The sequence below is a fragment of the Sycon ciliatum genome, chromosome 1 (assembly GCF_964019385.1).
Source record: "Sycon ciliatum chromosome 1, ocSycCili1.1, whole genome shotgun sequence".
Classification (NCBI taxonomy): domain Eukaryota; kingdom Metazoa; phylum Porifera; class Calcarea; order Leucosolenida; family Sycettidae; genus Sycon; species Sycon ciliatum.
Genome location: NC_088643.1, coordinates 93,641,135 through 93,656,551, shown reverse-complemented (window position 1 = coordinate 93,656,551; position 15,417 = coordinate 93,641,135). Strand labels below are relative to the sequence as shown.

Sequence of the window (15,417 nt, the reverse complement as noted above, 5' to 3'; positions counted from 1 at the left end):
TCACCAACTGAAGTAGCTGGCGCGCACACACACACACACACACACACACACACACACACACACACACACACACACACACAAACAAACACACACACCATCACCACCACCACCACTGACCATAACATAAGGTTCCTGGACACAAAGGGCTGGCTACTAGGGACAACATAGATACCACGACGTATCGGCACACAGACACACAGACAGACACACAGGCACACACACAGACAATACAGACAACACAGAGGGCATACCGTGTGTGCAGTTGGCTTGTGCGTTCTCGGTCCAGGCAACTGCCACTTCTCTCCCGTCACACGCTTGGCGCCAGTGTCATCCGTGTGATCAATCGACGCCTCCAGGACGATAGCTTGGTTAGCCTTGACTATTGGCAATGCCTTAATAGCACTCTTGTAGTCTACATCAGTACATAGTCATAGTCAATATAAGTACCAAGTACCGTACAATAGTACAATAGTACATGTTAGTTGTCATAGCCAATACACAACAGCACACAGCCACAGCTAACACAAGCACCATACTCTAGAGTTTAGAAGTAGCCTACAACAATACCAATGCCATCCTACAATAGAGTGGTAATGGAATAGTGATCAAGTCCAGCAACCAAATTGCCACCACCTGTTCCTACTATGAGCAGGAGTAGGAGTGATAGAAAGACACACAAAATTCACAGTGGCAGATACACAATATCACCATCATTCAACCTTGAAGAGACCCTGAGAGTAAGATATGCAAGAGACAAGTGTACGCAGCAACTACTTTTACAAAGTCAAGACAGCAGGAGTTGTGATGCCATGCGGTGGTACTCACCATGGGGAGTAGCATTGCCAAGTTGTTCACCCGGGTACAGGGAGAAAGGCTCCTGTGCACAGCAACAATGACAACGGCAACGGCAGCAGCAGCATCAACAGCAGCAGCAGCAGCAGCATCAACAGCAGCAGCAGCAGCAGCAGCAGCAGCAACAGCAACAACAACAACAACAACAACAACAACAACAACAACAACAACAACAACAACAACAACAACAACAACAACAACAACAACAACAACAACAACAACAACAACAACAACAACAACAACAACAACAACAACAACAGTGACCATAATCAGATACCGTAGAATCCCGCGGATAAGCCCATGGGCCTATCTGTTTCACAAGGACATTTCGGTGGGCTTATACGAGAACATGGGCTTATACGCGGGCATGGGCTTATACGCCGACACCAAGTTGTGCTATTGAAAAGTATCAAGGAAGTGAGAAGTACATTGCTGAAAACCACTGTGCAAACAAAAACAACCGATGATTGTGCTGAAATGCACGAAAAAACCTATAATGAGCATGTACTACGTACATGGTATGGCCAAGAGTCCATAATTTATGGACTCTCGGTATGACCTAGGCCCATGGGCTTGTACGATGAAGCTTTGTGATGTTCGAACAAACCCTGGGCTTATGCGCGGGCATGGGCTTATACGCTGGTGGGGTTATCCGCGGGATTCAACGGTATATCATATGGTTGACAAAGCATACCTGATCTCATGCTCTCCAGGCTGCAAACAATGTTCGGATGCATGTACATTAGTCATTAGGCTAGTCAGCACAGACGTTTTCTCACCAGGACTATCAGCCCACACCTGGCACTTGCCACCTGGCACTTCGCATCTGGCATTCTTTTCTTTGTTTATAACCATCGCGAGGGAACCAATGCCAACTTATCAATATCGACAGTTGCAAAGGCGGAGAACAGATATCGGAACACAGGGTCACACTGATTTCCCGGTTCAAAGTGCTTACAGAGTGGAAGCGGATTTCGACTTCGCCAAACTTGACGGTGCATGGCTTTCCCTTCTCATATTTACTGTAGGTGGGCACAGGCAGCACAGTCAGCACAATCAGCACATATCATACAAATGTGACAATACAAAGAGCAGAATCATATGAATGGCCATTGAGCAATGGCAACAATGCTAGAGATTTCCACGCCACCAACACCAGAGAAAAGATGACAGCCAACCTGATGAAAACACAAGACGTGTGCAAATTACATACATTGCCAGGGGCAAATCGGCCCAAATCAGTACATTTTATTGATTCACAGGGTACATGGGGCAAATAGTGGTACGGTCAATACCGTAGTGACCGTACCGTGTCCGACGCCCCTGATTGCACAGGTTGCATTTTTGCTGTTTCTCTTCTGTTCTTGATGAGTACTCACTCCTCGCAATCAGAGTTACACTATGCAATGCATCAGTCCAAAATGGTCATATAGACCGGCGCGTAGTCCGCATGGGGCACGGGGGGGGGGAGGGGACGTGTACCCCCTAAAAATATCGACCTAGGTTCAGCATGCACATAATGACCATGAATGACATGCACCAGCCATCCTACACATATGCGGCCGTGCACCCCCCTAAAAGGGGGACCAGCTACGCCCCCTGGATAGTCAACGTCATTTGAGCAGTCCAAGACCAGCTTTCTCTGCTCCTGTGTTGAATGAAGAAATGCTGTAGCTTAGAGATGTCAGAATGTGAATTTTCACACATTTTTCAGGTATGTAACCGGCAGCGTTTTCAAATCCCTGGAATCCCTTCCATAAGCTGATGTCAAGACGTTGTCATGTATCATTTAGAGGCCCGGGTAGGATAGCGATGTGATACATCAAGTGCACAGTCCTTGTGATTAGTCATACTAAAGACAAGATGAGCTTGGACAGAACGGGCTGCTACATGCCATACGCATGCTGATTGACTAACGACCTAGGCATAATAAGTTGGAAACCTTGCCTGGCCAGACCTTGGTCCATTCAACCCCTCCAAGTTACGTGCCCGGTCCCCCTCCCCCCCCCCCCATCTATCCTTTACTACATCAGAAGTCAGGCGTGTAGCACTGCCGTTGATGGTGGTCCGGCAGGAGGGGGCACCCCCCCCCCCCCCCTGGGAAAATTTCGAAATTAAGGTTCAAAATCCTGCTTTCTGGGCACTTTTTCGTGGTCGGGCGAAAAAGTGGTCCGGCCAAAGCTGGACCGGCTGCTCCGCCCCTGGAAGTGTGACTTTATGTCAGACATGAGCTCCACACAGTGTGCACGTGCGAGCTAAATAAGTACTTCAGAAGTAGGCCAGCATTAGAGATTGTTACCTGCGATCCACTGGGTCGATGATTCGGCAGTAATGACCAGGTGGCACAACCACAAATGGTGCAGGTGGCACAACGAGCTCCTGGTGAGCTTGAAGAATTATAGTCTGTGGACCTTCTTCAACATACGATACGTTTGTTGTCTGCAGCAAAATTAAAGCACATGTAGAATAAAAATTAATAGCACAAAGTCGTTATTTTCACGTGACATTAGCAGCTGGGCTCCATTATCTCCCAAATGAGGGTTTGTATGATTCTACATTTCACTGAACCCCCCACCATAATTATATGAATTAGGTGTACCAGTTCAACTCACCCTATCCAATATGTGGATGTATTGGAGAGGTAACACTTGCACCAAACCACCCCCATCACTAGCTGACGGTCTTCCGCCTCGAGACATGCTTGAAAAGAAACCGACCAACGTCCCGCAAGTTTTCAATTTGAGAAATGACAACTACACGCTCAATAAAGTGGTGTTGTACCGTCAACAGCGACTTTGAATTTCAACTCAACGAAAATCTTGAGTGAGAAGTTGAGGACGCATAGAAAACACGAAACGTAATGCTCGTTCCGGACAGCGTGGTACTCAGCAGTAATGCCAGTATGTATTATTGTGGCATGTAGAGGTGACAGAGCGAATCAGTCCCTGTTTGGAGTTGCACGCCCAAAAGACGCCCTGCTTGTGGCGTTGTGCCAGTGTGACTGTGTGTGTTGGATCCACACACCATACACTGACTGACCCGACCAAGCATCATCCACTTGCACTCAGCCTCAGCCTGGCTCAGGTCGGATTGATAGGACCACGTCACTCAGGCAGGAGTGCAATACAAGCAAAGTTTTTGCTGACAGACTGTTTTCACAAGCGTTTTACGTTTTCAAACCGTACATGATGTAATGCAACAATCTCGTGAGATTCACGTTGACGTCATGAGCTGGCACTGTATGTAGATTGTAGCAAGAGTCCATAAAAAAGTTTATGCACTCTTGATTGTAGGCTAGCCTGCCTGGTTTGTGTAGAGTGACTACTCTGAGTGTACTGACAGTCTGTAGTACGAGTACTACTGCAGCCTGAAGAAGGCTGAACAGAGTGTAGTCAGTGTAGACTGCATGGCAGTGCAGTTGCATTTGGCAAGGAAATCTCTGGATCCTGTTGTAGGAGTCAAGATCTGACTTGTAATCGGTTTTCACAACAGTTCTGAATTCTTATCAGAGGACTCATGCTGCAGCTGGCAGTGGCACACTGGCACTACATCAGTCATGTAAGTATAACACAGTAGTAAGGCTATTTTGTGGGCTTCAGCAAGGTGGTAGATGATAACACTGAGTTAAAACTACTTGCTTATTTTCCACCCATTTGACCACCTTTAATTAAGCCCAGTTTTCATCAATCATGAGAGTTGAAAAGGTAAAACTACTGTAGTATTAAAGTGCTGGTCTGAAAACAAAGCTGACGGTTACCACTCGAACCAAGGACTTGTGCTACAGACCAGGTTTAGACCGGCCAATCCCCATATACGTATAGGCGGAAAGCATGGCTTAGCTAAACTTACATGAGGCCTTGATACTATCAGCTGGTTTTTAAAATGCTTCAGTGTTCATTGGACTTGATTGCAGTCTGTTCAGCCAGAGTCACTCGGAGCCGCGAGTCCGCTGATAATCACTGAGAAGCCGTCAGCAAGCTGCCCAAGTTTCTATATACAAGCTGGTAGGCTCAGCATTCCGACGACAGCATCCCTGCCAAGTCTTCTCTCTATCCGCACACTAATACGAGCAAAGTAAGTAAAGTCCGCATTACAACCGGCGGCTATACAATTGTGTTGAGAAACCGGCACAACCAGCACAACCAGCTTCGGAAGTTTCACTTGTGCCAGGCCACCGCCATGCCTGAGATAGCAGGGTGGCTAGTAGTAGCAAGAGTACATAATCTCCTGGGAGCTTGTCTACTCTTGCTACTAGTACCGGTCAAGCCAGCACTGACTAGAAGGAAGTGTTTCTTTGGCGGATATACATGTAATATACATGTGTGTACCCAAACATCAATGACGGGTAAGTGTTAAGTACTAGGTATACAGCGTTTTGATAGAAGCCAGTGTGTGCTCCATGTGATAGTCAGCAAATTTTATGAGAAGAGAAGATAGCGAAAAGCAAATCATAGATAACAAAATACTGCAATACCTATTTCATACTCTTAGTAGACGTTTTGAACTCAGTCTACAAACACGTATTTCCACTCATAGTTTGACCTTGGTTTGGAATACATGACAAGCGACTGATAGGCTGGGTGATAACGCAGAAGACATGTGATCATGGTACCAGCGGCAATTCACTGTATGCTGAGGCTGTTTTAAAGTGTACAGAAAATATAATTTAACGCGGGTCGGCACAGGGAGAGGACCAGCATCAGAAAGTGCCCGCGGTGTTGGCTTGGGAGGTGTCAGCATATTTAGATTGGCAAGAAGTAAGGGACCTTGCAGCTGAATTTTCCTCGTGGATAGGCTGAGATAACTATTGAAAAGCGCAATAAATGATAACATCTGCGAGCGGTGACAAACGCACATAATCAAGAGGATAGACCATCAGCAGGGTAGACCGGGCTGCTTGGTAACACGATGAATAATACATCATGGGTTAGGTACTTCAAAGTATATGCCCATAGGACACTTGTGACGAGTTGTGAGAAACTTTGTTTTGCTGTAATGATGGGTTTCATGAGGTTGACTTGTTCACAAAACCGGTAGCACAAAAATAGGTTGCCGCCAAATCTCTGACGGCAGAAAAAAATTATTGAAATTTGGAAGCTGAAATCAAGTACTGAGTAATTATACAGAGACAGCCGTGTTGGCAAAGGTATTAACACGTGAATTACGCCTTTTAACACTACGTAGGCTCAGCTCTTGACCTGGGACACTTGCATGACCATCTTCAGTATTTCCCAAAGCGTAGCCGCCTCGCCTGGACCTCTTGAACTTCATCATATGTCTGTGTTTCCCATCATCTGCTGAGCTTTGCACAGGCATGTTAGTAATGCTACCACTAGACGGGCGCCTCTTAGCAACACTAGTTTGACGTGAACTGTGGCTTGTGGCATGTTCACGGCGATCACATTCAGTGCCTTTCAAAGAGTAGCGCCTCCTACACGACCCATTAAGGCCGCTCGCCTTTCCACGCTTCAGTGAATGCCATGCGCGCTGCTGCTCTTTTCTTGCCGATGGCTTCACAGGTTGTTGTGGTTGCGTACAGTCGGCTGTTAACGGTGGCGAGTTGCTTGCGGTGGTGCAACTCGACGACTCCTCCTCGTCCTCCACCTCCACGGTACCGTCCATTTCCTGCCATGGTGATGGAGAAATGCTAACAAAGGACACAGAGCTCCCTCTGGTAACCCTAGTAACCACGTGGTAAGGTGTAGGACTCGAACCCAGCTGCGGGTCGTTTAGTCGATTATCCCAGAAAGTGGAAAGAATAGCCATCACTGCACCACCAACAAGTAACACTACACCATTGATTAACGTCAAGAAAAAGCCCCAGCCATAGCGAACCTGGAGAATGTCATCTTCGAACGGAATTGCAAATGTCGGCCCAATGTGGTTGTAGACCATCTCATAGATGAAGCATGCAGCCATGTGCAGTGCGCCAGTTAGGGAAGCGAAGAAAGCTGTGTGGATTAGGACGTACCTGGTGGAGGCAACTGTCACAAACCATAGGCACAGTGCAGTCCTGTATGTGTGGACAGTAGAGTTAGAGCAAGACACACAAGCATGCACGTGCACCCACAGACAAACACAGGCTCAGACGTATGCATACACACACATGCGCGCTCACACACACACACACACACACACACACACACACACACACACACACACGCACACACAAGAGCGCATATACACAAAGAGAAACATCAGACCCACAAAATAACTTGTGACAATGGTAATTGACAGAGAGGGGACGACAGCATACATTAATGTTAGAAAGATCACCAAAACTGGTTTTCAATGACCTATCAGATTCTGTTGAGAACAATCCAGTCTTCGGTTGTACCATAGAGTAGCACTGGTCAATACTTGCATGCTTGCAAAGAATGGGTCAAACTAGTTAGGAATGTCGTACTAAGACCTACTGGTGTGGTAACCAGGGAGGACATGAATCTGATGATGCCCCCCCCCCCCCTACCATATGCCCCACTGTTGAATGCAGTACAGTGGAGATTTGATGCAACGAAACTCCTTTGGGGAAACAGAACGGTCACTATTTTCCACCTACGCAATCTTCGGAAAGAATTTATTATGAGACTTAGACAACAGAAATTAGTCGTAAAACTTAACGCGTCGCTTTACATACAGTACAAAGTGGTTGTATCCGAATATTCTCTGTACTTCAAAGTCTGGTTCGAGTCCATGTGGTGACAGTCAATTTTTCTTCAGACTTTTCCCGTTTGCATCTTTCCCTCAAGCCAATGAGTATTGTATTTTTTGTATTGCTTTTATTTTTCATCTCGAGTACTTCAAAGTAGTTGGTATACACACGGCACGCTACCCAGCATAACGGTAGGCACAGGGCTTGGAACTGCACTGCAGTGTGATCTGTACTGGTGGTGGGCCAGGTCAGCTACCTGTTAGCCCTAGACTGACAATGGCACACATTGCCACACATAATAATTACTATGCAGTCAGTAGAGCTAGAGCGAAAGAAAGACTTGAAGTCATGTCGCAACTATGAACTGCACTTTACGCACGTTTTTCTCTCTCTGCTGACTGCGTTGTGTACTGTGCACAGTGTTCAGGCAGTGGAGTACTAGCACAGTGAGACCTGTCTGAGGCAACCGCTCAAGGGGCCATCACAACATGTCCTCTATTAGTAGGGGGTCTGCTTTTTCAGGGTCATTTGACTGGACAAAGCATCCATTTGTCCTAGTTGCGGTTGTTTTCTGGGACAGGTGGTCGCCTTATCCGAGTGGTCGCCTTGGCAGGTTTTACTGTACGCTACTTGTCAATTGCATGTCACATGTATGTAGGCACACAGCTTGGCCGTGGAATCCCAACTGACCATAGGAGAAGGGATGCGAAGTAACCGGCCTCTCTGTACTGTCTATTCCAGCGGATTGCTTCACCGTCTAATGTTAGGTACTCCATTATCCACAAGATTGGAAGTGGAGCACCACGCTCTTGAGACTCACGGAAGAAAGATCGCACGCTGCCACCTGTACACACACGGGGGCGTGTCAATGTCAACATACAATCATGTACCATCATGTACATGTACCATCATGTACATGTACAAAAGCTAGCAGACAGGTAAACACACACACACACTCACACACTCACACACATTTCAGGGCGCCCATCTCTCGGTCCACACACACGCGCGCGCACACGCACACACACACACACTCATACACATTTCAGGGCGCCCATCTCTCGGTCCACACACGCGCGCGCGCGCACACACACACACACACACACTCACATACATACACACACACACATACAAACACCTGTCCTGTCCTGTTGAGCCACTGTCATGAAGGTTACGTGGGCCCCGGAGGGGCAGCTGAGAGAGAGGAGGAGCACACAGCCCTGTGACGATCCAGGTGATGCGGCAAGCGAAATCGGCGGGAGCAGGCGCAAACACATGTGAAACCCAACACACATGTATGCTCCCCCCCCCCCCCATTACAGACAAATGTACTTGAGTGCTACAGACAAGCGTTGTAGAGCAGGGCATGTATGTGGGTGTGCGATATGCAAGAAAACCGTGAAGGCTGTTGTCTCTCTGCATTACATAAGAACATCACTACCCTCACTGATTTTTTAGATGCAAGTGGCAATAGATTTCACTGAAAATGCAGGTCAAACATACCTTGATTGGAGAACTCCAGCCGACCTTCTCGGTCACCAAAGCTCACGTGCTCATTGTAGTCAATTGTTTCTGACAACTGCTCCACCGGTGTGCCTGGGAGAGATGATAAAAATCATGCGCACATTCTATAGGTTGCTCATGGCCAAGACCATACCACATTCTATAGGTTGCACGTGGCCAAGACCATACAAAAGAAGATAGCGCCACCACAACAGCCAAGCAGAATTAGTTAGGGGAGCAGAGGAGCAGAGGGATTGCATGAGAACATAATATGTTTTAATTTTTACTTATCTGACCTTTGAGAGTGATATTGACACCATACAGTCCAAACTTGATACCGACTTGAGCATGAATTGTGCCATTAGTGAATTGTCTATACTGAGTTTCAGTGTATATTGATCCAACTCTCCAACCATAGCCAAATATGGACACTGGATGAAACGAGAAACAGCAGACACATACCGTAAAATTCCGTAATTAAGCCCACCCTAAATAACGCCCATGTCCGATAATAAGCCCAGGTTTAGGCGGTGTACACTTGAAGTCTGTTTTAGCGCCCATGCCCGAAATAAGCCCAGGGCGTAAAGTGGACTCAAAATGACCAGTGCGCGAGCGTGCGTTCGCGTACAAACTGTAGAACAGTTGTAGATCGAGTGCGTGCCATCCAACTGCACGCAGCACAGTGCAGAACTCAACACTGTTATGGCGCGTGAGGACAGCGATGTTCCGTTGGTGTACAGCTGTGGTTTGATGTGCTTCAAGTACCTGTACCGTGCTCAGTATGAATGGTGGTTCACTGAAACTAGTGGGTTGCTGATACATGTAGATTGATCTTCTGCAGATTGCGTCCGAAATAACGCCCATGCCCTAAAATAAGCCCATGCCCATATATACGCCCGGTTTTTGACGCTCTGCAAAGTATACGCCCGGGGCTTATTAACGGAATTTTACGGTATCTAACAAAAGCAGAGGATACACTAATATTGTCACATGACACGTGACCGTTGCCCAGGCGATGGCCAATAGCTGGTTTTCCCATCACGGGTGTAGTCAGCTCATAACATGATATAAGTGAGGTTCTGCTCTACGTTACGGGAAGAATCCCGGGAACTCTCTTCACGTAGAGAAATCACGCGAATTGTGTACTGGGAATTTCCCCTTCCATATTTGGCAGTTTTCTGCCTGCATTTGATCGATGCCCAGCAGATCTGTACGCATTTTCTCTGCGTGCCGGTCTCACCACATAGAGAACCTCATCTATGCGTAGAAATCTGGACCCAAAACACGCGAAGCCGTAGACTCTAACCCAGACACCTGCTCTCTACGTGATTTCTCTACGTTTCACATAACATAATAGCAGAACCTCTCTAGTATGACCAGTTTGACGTCACTTGGAAAGCTTGAACACTAAAATTCAGATTGCCACTTATTAAGCACTGACCATTTGACAGGTTAACACACCTCGAGGACTTCTTCAACTACGCCGAACACCAACCCCGAGTAACCTTAAAAAGTTAATCCTTGCATGGTGTCAAGAGCTGAAAGGACTGGTTTGATCAGCAGAGCATTTCAATTACTTACAAAGAATGCACAATGAAATGTAGAGGGCAATGAACACCTTTCCAAACGTTAGTAGTCGCTGCATCAACAACATCAAAAACAGAATGTATGCATGGGTGAATGGATGGCTGCATCAACAACATCAAAAGCAGAATGTATGCATGGTGAATGGATGGCTGCATCAACAACATCAAAAACAGAATGTATGCATGGGTGAATGGATGGCTGCATCAACAACATCCAAAACAGAATGTATGCGTGGGTGAATGGATGGCTGCATCAACAACATCAAAAACAGAATGTATGCATGGTGAATGGATGGCTGCATCAACAACATCAAAAACAGAATGTATGCATGGGTGAATGGATGGCTGCATCAACAACATCCAAAACAGAATGTATGCGTGGGTGAATGGATGGCTGCATCAACAACATCCAAAACAGAATGTATGCATGGGTGAATGGATGGCTGCATCAACAACATCAAAAACAGAATGTATGCATGGGTGAATGTATGTACACACAATTTAATCATCTTGAAAAGAGGCAAAGTGATACATGCCACAAACTGTGGCGTTTGCTCTCCGCCTCTCCTGGGGGTCACATGATCTGCAGTTTGTTCTTTGCTTCTCCTGGTGGTAGCCTGCGATACACATACTGCAATTGTACTTGTTGGCAAGAATGGGGGCAGGGAAAATTGGCGGTGCTAACTCACTCATTCAGCCACAGCATACATGCTGCCCTGTCTTCTGCAACGAACCAGGAGACACAGTGAAAATTGCTCCTGTCTGTACAGCCCCCCCCCCCCTCCCCTCCCCCCTCCAGGGTGAACCAACCATGGAGAATCGCCGTATTTGCCGGAGTAAGACGCACACTTGAGTATAATGTCTAGGGCTGAGTCGGGTAGCATTTTCTTCGGGTATCGGGTCCGGGTAGTTTTCCACGGGTAGCACGGGTACCTGACCGGGTAATGTTTCCATGGTAAGAGCACAATGCACACCGGCACCTTGGCCTTGCGCACTGGGTAGATATGCGTGAATTATTTGTACACGTGCACTGTACATGATGTCATCTGCGACTTCGGGTTTTCGGGTACTATTCGGTACCCGTCTACCCGAGGTCCTCACGGGTAGCACGGGTACCCGACTACCCGTGCACACCACTAATAATGTCCACCCCTTTTTGACCAACATCTTGGCCATTCAATGTATATTCAGAGTGTAATAGGCAGTCTGTGTTTGAGAAAGTTATTTTTCAATCAAGACACAAGTGTGTGCACTGCTCTGATAACTCGGATGGAGAGCCAAGGAAGAATTTAAAGGAAAGAAAAAAGGACCAAGAAACTACAAGTTACACTATACTGTCCACTAACACCACCAGTTACTGGACAATCGGCGCATGCGATAACATTGCACGACACTGACCGACGGTACTGACGTTCTACAACTAACTGGCTAACAGCTCTAGCACGTCTTGGATGCGCACTCCAACTGCCTTCCAAGTTATAGTACTAACATAGGGAGGGGAAGGTCGGTACCGTTGGTTAGTGTTGTACAATGTTGTCGCATGCGCTGATTGTCCAGTAACTGGTGGTGTTAGTGGACAGTATAGCGTAACTCGTAGTTCCTTGGTACTATTTCTTTCCTTTTAACTGCTCTGCTAGTGATACTTAATGGCAACTAGTCCGGGCTAGACGGCTAGTCTCAGCTAGCTGCAGAATTCCAAAAGTTATATGCACAAAACTTGTCAGGTACAGACTCGAGTCATGTAACCACCAAATCATGAGTAGGATACATTATGGCTTATGAACTCTGGTCGACTTCTGCGTCAGTTGCTTTGCAACTGCTTCCGACAGTCCACGCCAGACACTTCCTTGTCGCAAGCATCCTATCCCATAAGTCGCGTCGCAGAAGATTATAAGTATTGTGAATGGGCCTTAACTCATCTCTTCTGCATGTAATACTGAACTGGTACTCTGTATATCTGATACTGTGCAATTATGTGCGATCTTATAATTGTTATTATTATATCAGAAAGTGAGACACTCTATAGCTCTACCTCTTGGAGTCTTCTACATGAAGGGAGAGCAACTGGCAAATTCAAAAGGGTTATGTAGCCCTGGATGATCTACCCATGGTCTTTCTGAAGTAATAAAGGGCAAACTTGCCGTCTGAGAGTGCTGGCAGTTATATGAACTGCGTACGGTGTTTACATGGTGGATGGTGTACCACTGTGACTGCACTGGCAGCTGGGGACCTTGGGTACGGTTTCGGGGCTAATACAATAGTGTCACGCTACATAGCTACGTGGGATTACCTTCTTCCGTTCCGATGCGCTGGGTAGTGAGACAAGGAAGGAGACGAACAATGATGTGAAGGCCGTAATGAGGCCAATGGCCAGGACATCCTCGGTCACCGATGTTCTCAGTTCTCCGTACAATGCCGGGCCCTGAGCCTTCCGAAAAGCAGTGAAGTCAGAGCCGGTGTCAAGTCCCATCCCATCCAACAACTGCCAGCATCACTTCATGACATTCTTCAGTAAGTAGTCAATTCGTCAACATCACTATTATATTGTCAGTCGAATATAGCTTTCAAAATACTGCCGAAAGAGGATACACGAACTCACCCACTGTATCAGCACCGCGAAGGTCGAGCGATGGCCAAATATAGCACACCCAAGTCAACTGTTTGCACCGCGTGATCACGTGAGTAGTCCACTTCTCTTTTTTATTTGTCTCTGAAGTAGCTCTGCACTTCTGTACGCTACGAGACCGCTAGGCGCTAGAATCGGTGCTCCATTTCAAGCACCAAAATCAGGAGTCGGATTTCAGTTGTCATACGTGCACAGCATAGCAGCTTATTATTATTATTATTCGTTATGCCGATATAAGACTGCATGCGGGTATCGCTCATTGTCTAGTAGGATTGCTTTACTTTGGAATGCTCTGCCCTTTGAAATGAAGTCTTGCAATACGTCTTCTGCATTTAACGCCCATCTTGCCTGCCTTCTTAATGACGGCCCACAATGTACCCGGTTAAAGCAGCTCCTTTTTGAAAATGTTTTCAATGAGTGATGTGTCGCTTTGTTTTGCTCTAATTGGTGCTTTTCTCCAATGTCATGCAGTCGTATTTATTCAGCTTTTATTTCTTGTGTACTTGCATACTGGTATTAGTTTAGTCCCACAACCTGCGATAAAATGATCAGCTGTAGCACCTACTCCACTTTTATGTTTATGTATCTATGTCATTCGGATCTTCCCAAGTTGTACAATGTACTGTTGAGATACCGAATTCAAATAAATCAATACCATACCATACCATTATTACCCAATGCTGTAGACAGCAAGCTGTTTCGGCCATAAAGGCTTCATCAGTACAGCTACGAGCTAAATAGGCCGAGCTACCAGCCATGGTGCAAAGGAGGCACCACAGACATTAAGATAGCTCGTCGCTCTAGCGATTATTATTATTTATTCATATTTTAATAGCAGCTTGCAGGGCCAGGGAGTCGAGTCGTACCCAAACCAACATTTAATAATGTGGTTTAATTGGGTACGACTCCCTGCTGGTACACAGACTGTCAGTACTGATGAGAACGGTGTTCCGCTCACAGCAAACTTCCCCCTGGATAAGGTCCAGAGGCACGAGGTCGAACGTAACGTGATCTCTGGACACTGTTAACGGATGGCAGACTACGCTAGTGAAGATGCCAGGCAGCACTGCTGCCAAGATACACAGCCACTTGGTTACTAAATTACTGGATGATAGTATTTCTCTTGGTGCCCAAGCAGGGCACCAGCCTCTCGATGAGCACAACGTGGCAGCACTGAGCAATCTCGATGACCACAACCGCTTCTTGGCCCATGTCACCATACTAAGAGAAGAACACCATGTAAGGGTGTGAATGAGCCATGCTCGACTTCGATGATGCGTCCACCATACGCTCGCTTCTTCTCGCTTTCAAACCTTCGGTAGAGTGACGGGGGGGGGGGGGGGTTTGGACACGATAGCTTGACTGGCCAGGACCAGTGGATAAAGACCCTTGTGTCAAAGAATGCGTTGTGGCTATAGCAGTATAGGTCCAGAATCTCTTCACCCGCAGCCAGTCGACACGGGCGTCGGGATCAGTGTTGGCTGATCGATGGTGAAAGGCTTCGCCGCTTAGTGGCTGCAATGGCGACTCCACCTCCACAACATATGCACTACACTAATATTATTGCATATCTACTAGTGCTCTGCAGGTAGACTGCGTGGTGTTGATCAGGGAGTCGCGACATCGAGATGTCTGGTAGCAACAGCTACTATACAATTCTATAGATTCTGTTTCAGAGTTTCAGACACAATTTCGCGCTCATTATAAACAGCATATATTCACTAGTATAAATCAAGGATCATTTTCACTGTGAGGAGATCCCCCCGATCCATATTGGCCTATATTCTCTGAAAACGGGAAGGTGAAATAAATAAATAAATAGGCTATGCCTTTCAAAGTTTGGGAAATCCTTTAAATAATACAAAAAAGTGCAAATGCTGCGACATAGTACATGTAGCCGTTACTACTCTAGCCTGATACTCTGCCAGCGTCTGGTGATGACAGCACCGGGTACCTTGCATTTCCTCACAATCCTATCTCCCTTAGCGTCTGGTGATGACAGCACCGGGTACCTCGCACGTCCTCACAATCCTATCTCCCTTAGCGTCTGGGCCTCTTTTATTCCTTTCCCTTTTCTCTCTAAAGACGAGAGAGACGCTCTACTCCGTTTCCCGCGTAACAAACACCTCCTGAACACCGGTACAGATAGCACTGCTTTCTATCTGCATTCACCACCTTTTCATTGGGCAGATCTGCCC

The 15,417-nt window shown here is 46.7% G+C and overlaps 2 protein-coding genes across 2 annotated transcripts in view; both read right to left on the bottom strand.

Annotated features, from left to right (window-relative positions):
* LOC135806579 (major vault protein-like) overlaps positions 1–3,744 on the bottom strand; it is a 34,970-nt gene extending 31,226 nt beyond the window's left edge. The window contains exons 1-5 of the mRNA XM_065320775.1: positions 3,465–3,744; positions 3,152–3,291; positions 1,811–1,874; positions 826–877; positions 252–412 (exon numbers count right to left, since the gene is read on the bottom strand). Of these exons, the coding sequence (XP_065176847.1) occupies positions 252–412; positions 826–877; positions 1,811–1,874; positions 3,152–3,291; positions 3,465–3,551 (504 nt within the window). The 5' untranslated portion in view covers positions 3,552–3,744. The remainder of the gene's footprint in view (positions 1–251; positions 413–825; positions 878–1,810; positions 1,875–3,151; positions 3,292–3,464) is intronic.
* Positions 3,745–5,010: 1,266 nt separating this feature from the next.
* On the bottom strand, positions 5,011–13,150 carry LOC135806578 (dual oxidase maturation factor 1-like). The gene is made up of 6 exons (XM_065320774.1): positions 12,884–13,150; positions 10,589–10,646; positions 9,304–9,438; positions 9,008–9,100; positions 8,195–8,348; positions 5,011–6,865 (listed from the first exon to the last, which is right to left on the bottom strand). Exons 1-6 carry the CDS (start codon positions 13,061–13,063, stop codon positions 5,971–5,973), a joined length of 1,515 nt encoding a protein of 504 aa, XP_065176846.1. The 5' UTR covers positions 13,064–13,150; the 3' UTR covers positions 5,011–5,970.
* Positions 13,151–15,417: the final 2,267 nt, after the last annotated feature.

Excerpts from the sequence above, each read along its gene's own strand:
- LOC135806578 (XM_065320774.1), bottom strand. The coding sequence starts at position 13,063 with ATGGGACTTGACACCGGCTCTGACTTCACTGCTTTTCGGAAGGCTCAG. Across the intron at positions 9,439-10,588 it reads CATTTCATTGTGCATTCTTT|TGTCCATATTTGGCTATGGT; the intron begins GTAAGTAATTGA and ends CGTTTCATCCAG. Across the intron at positions 6,866-8,194 it reads TTCGCATCCCTTCTCCTATG|GACTGCACTGTGCCTATGGT; the intron begins GTCAGTTGGGAT and ends CCACACATACAG.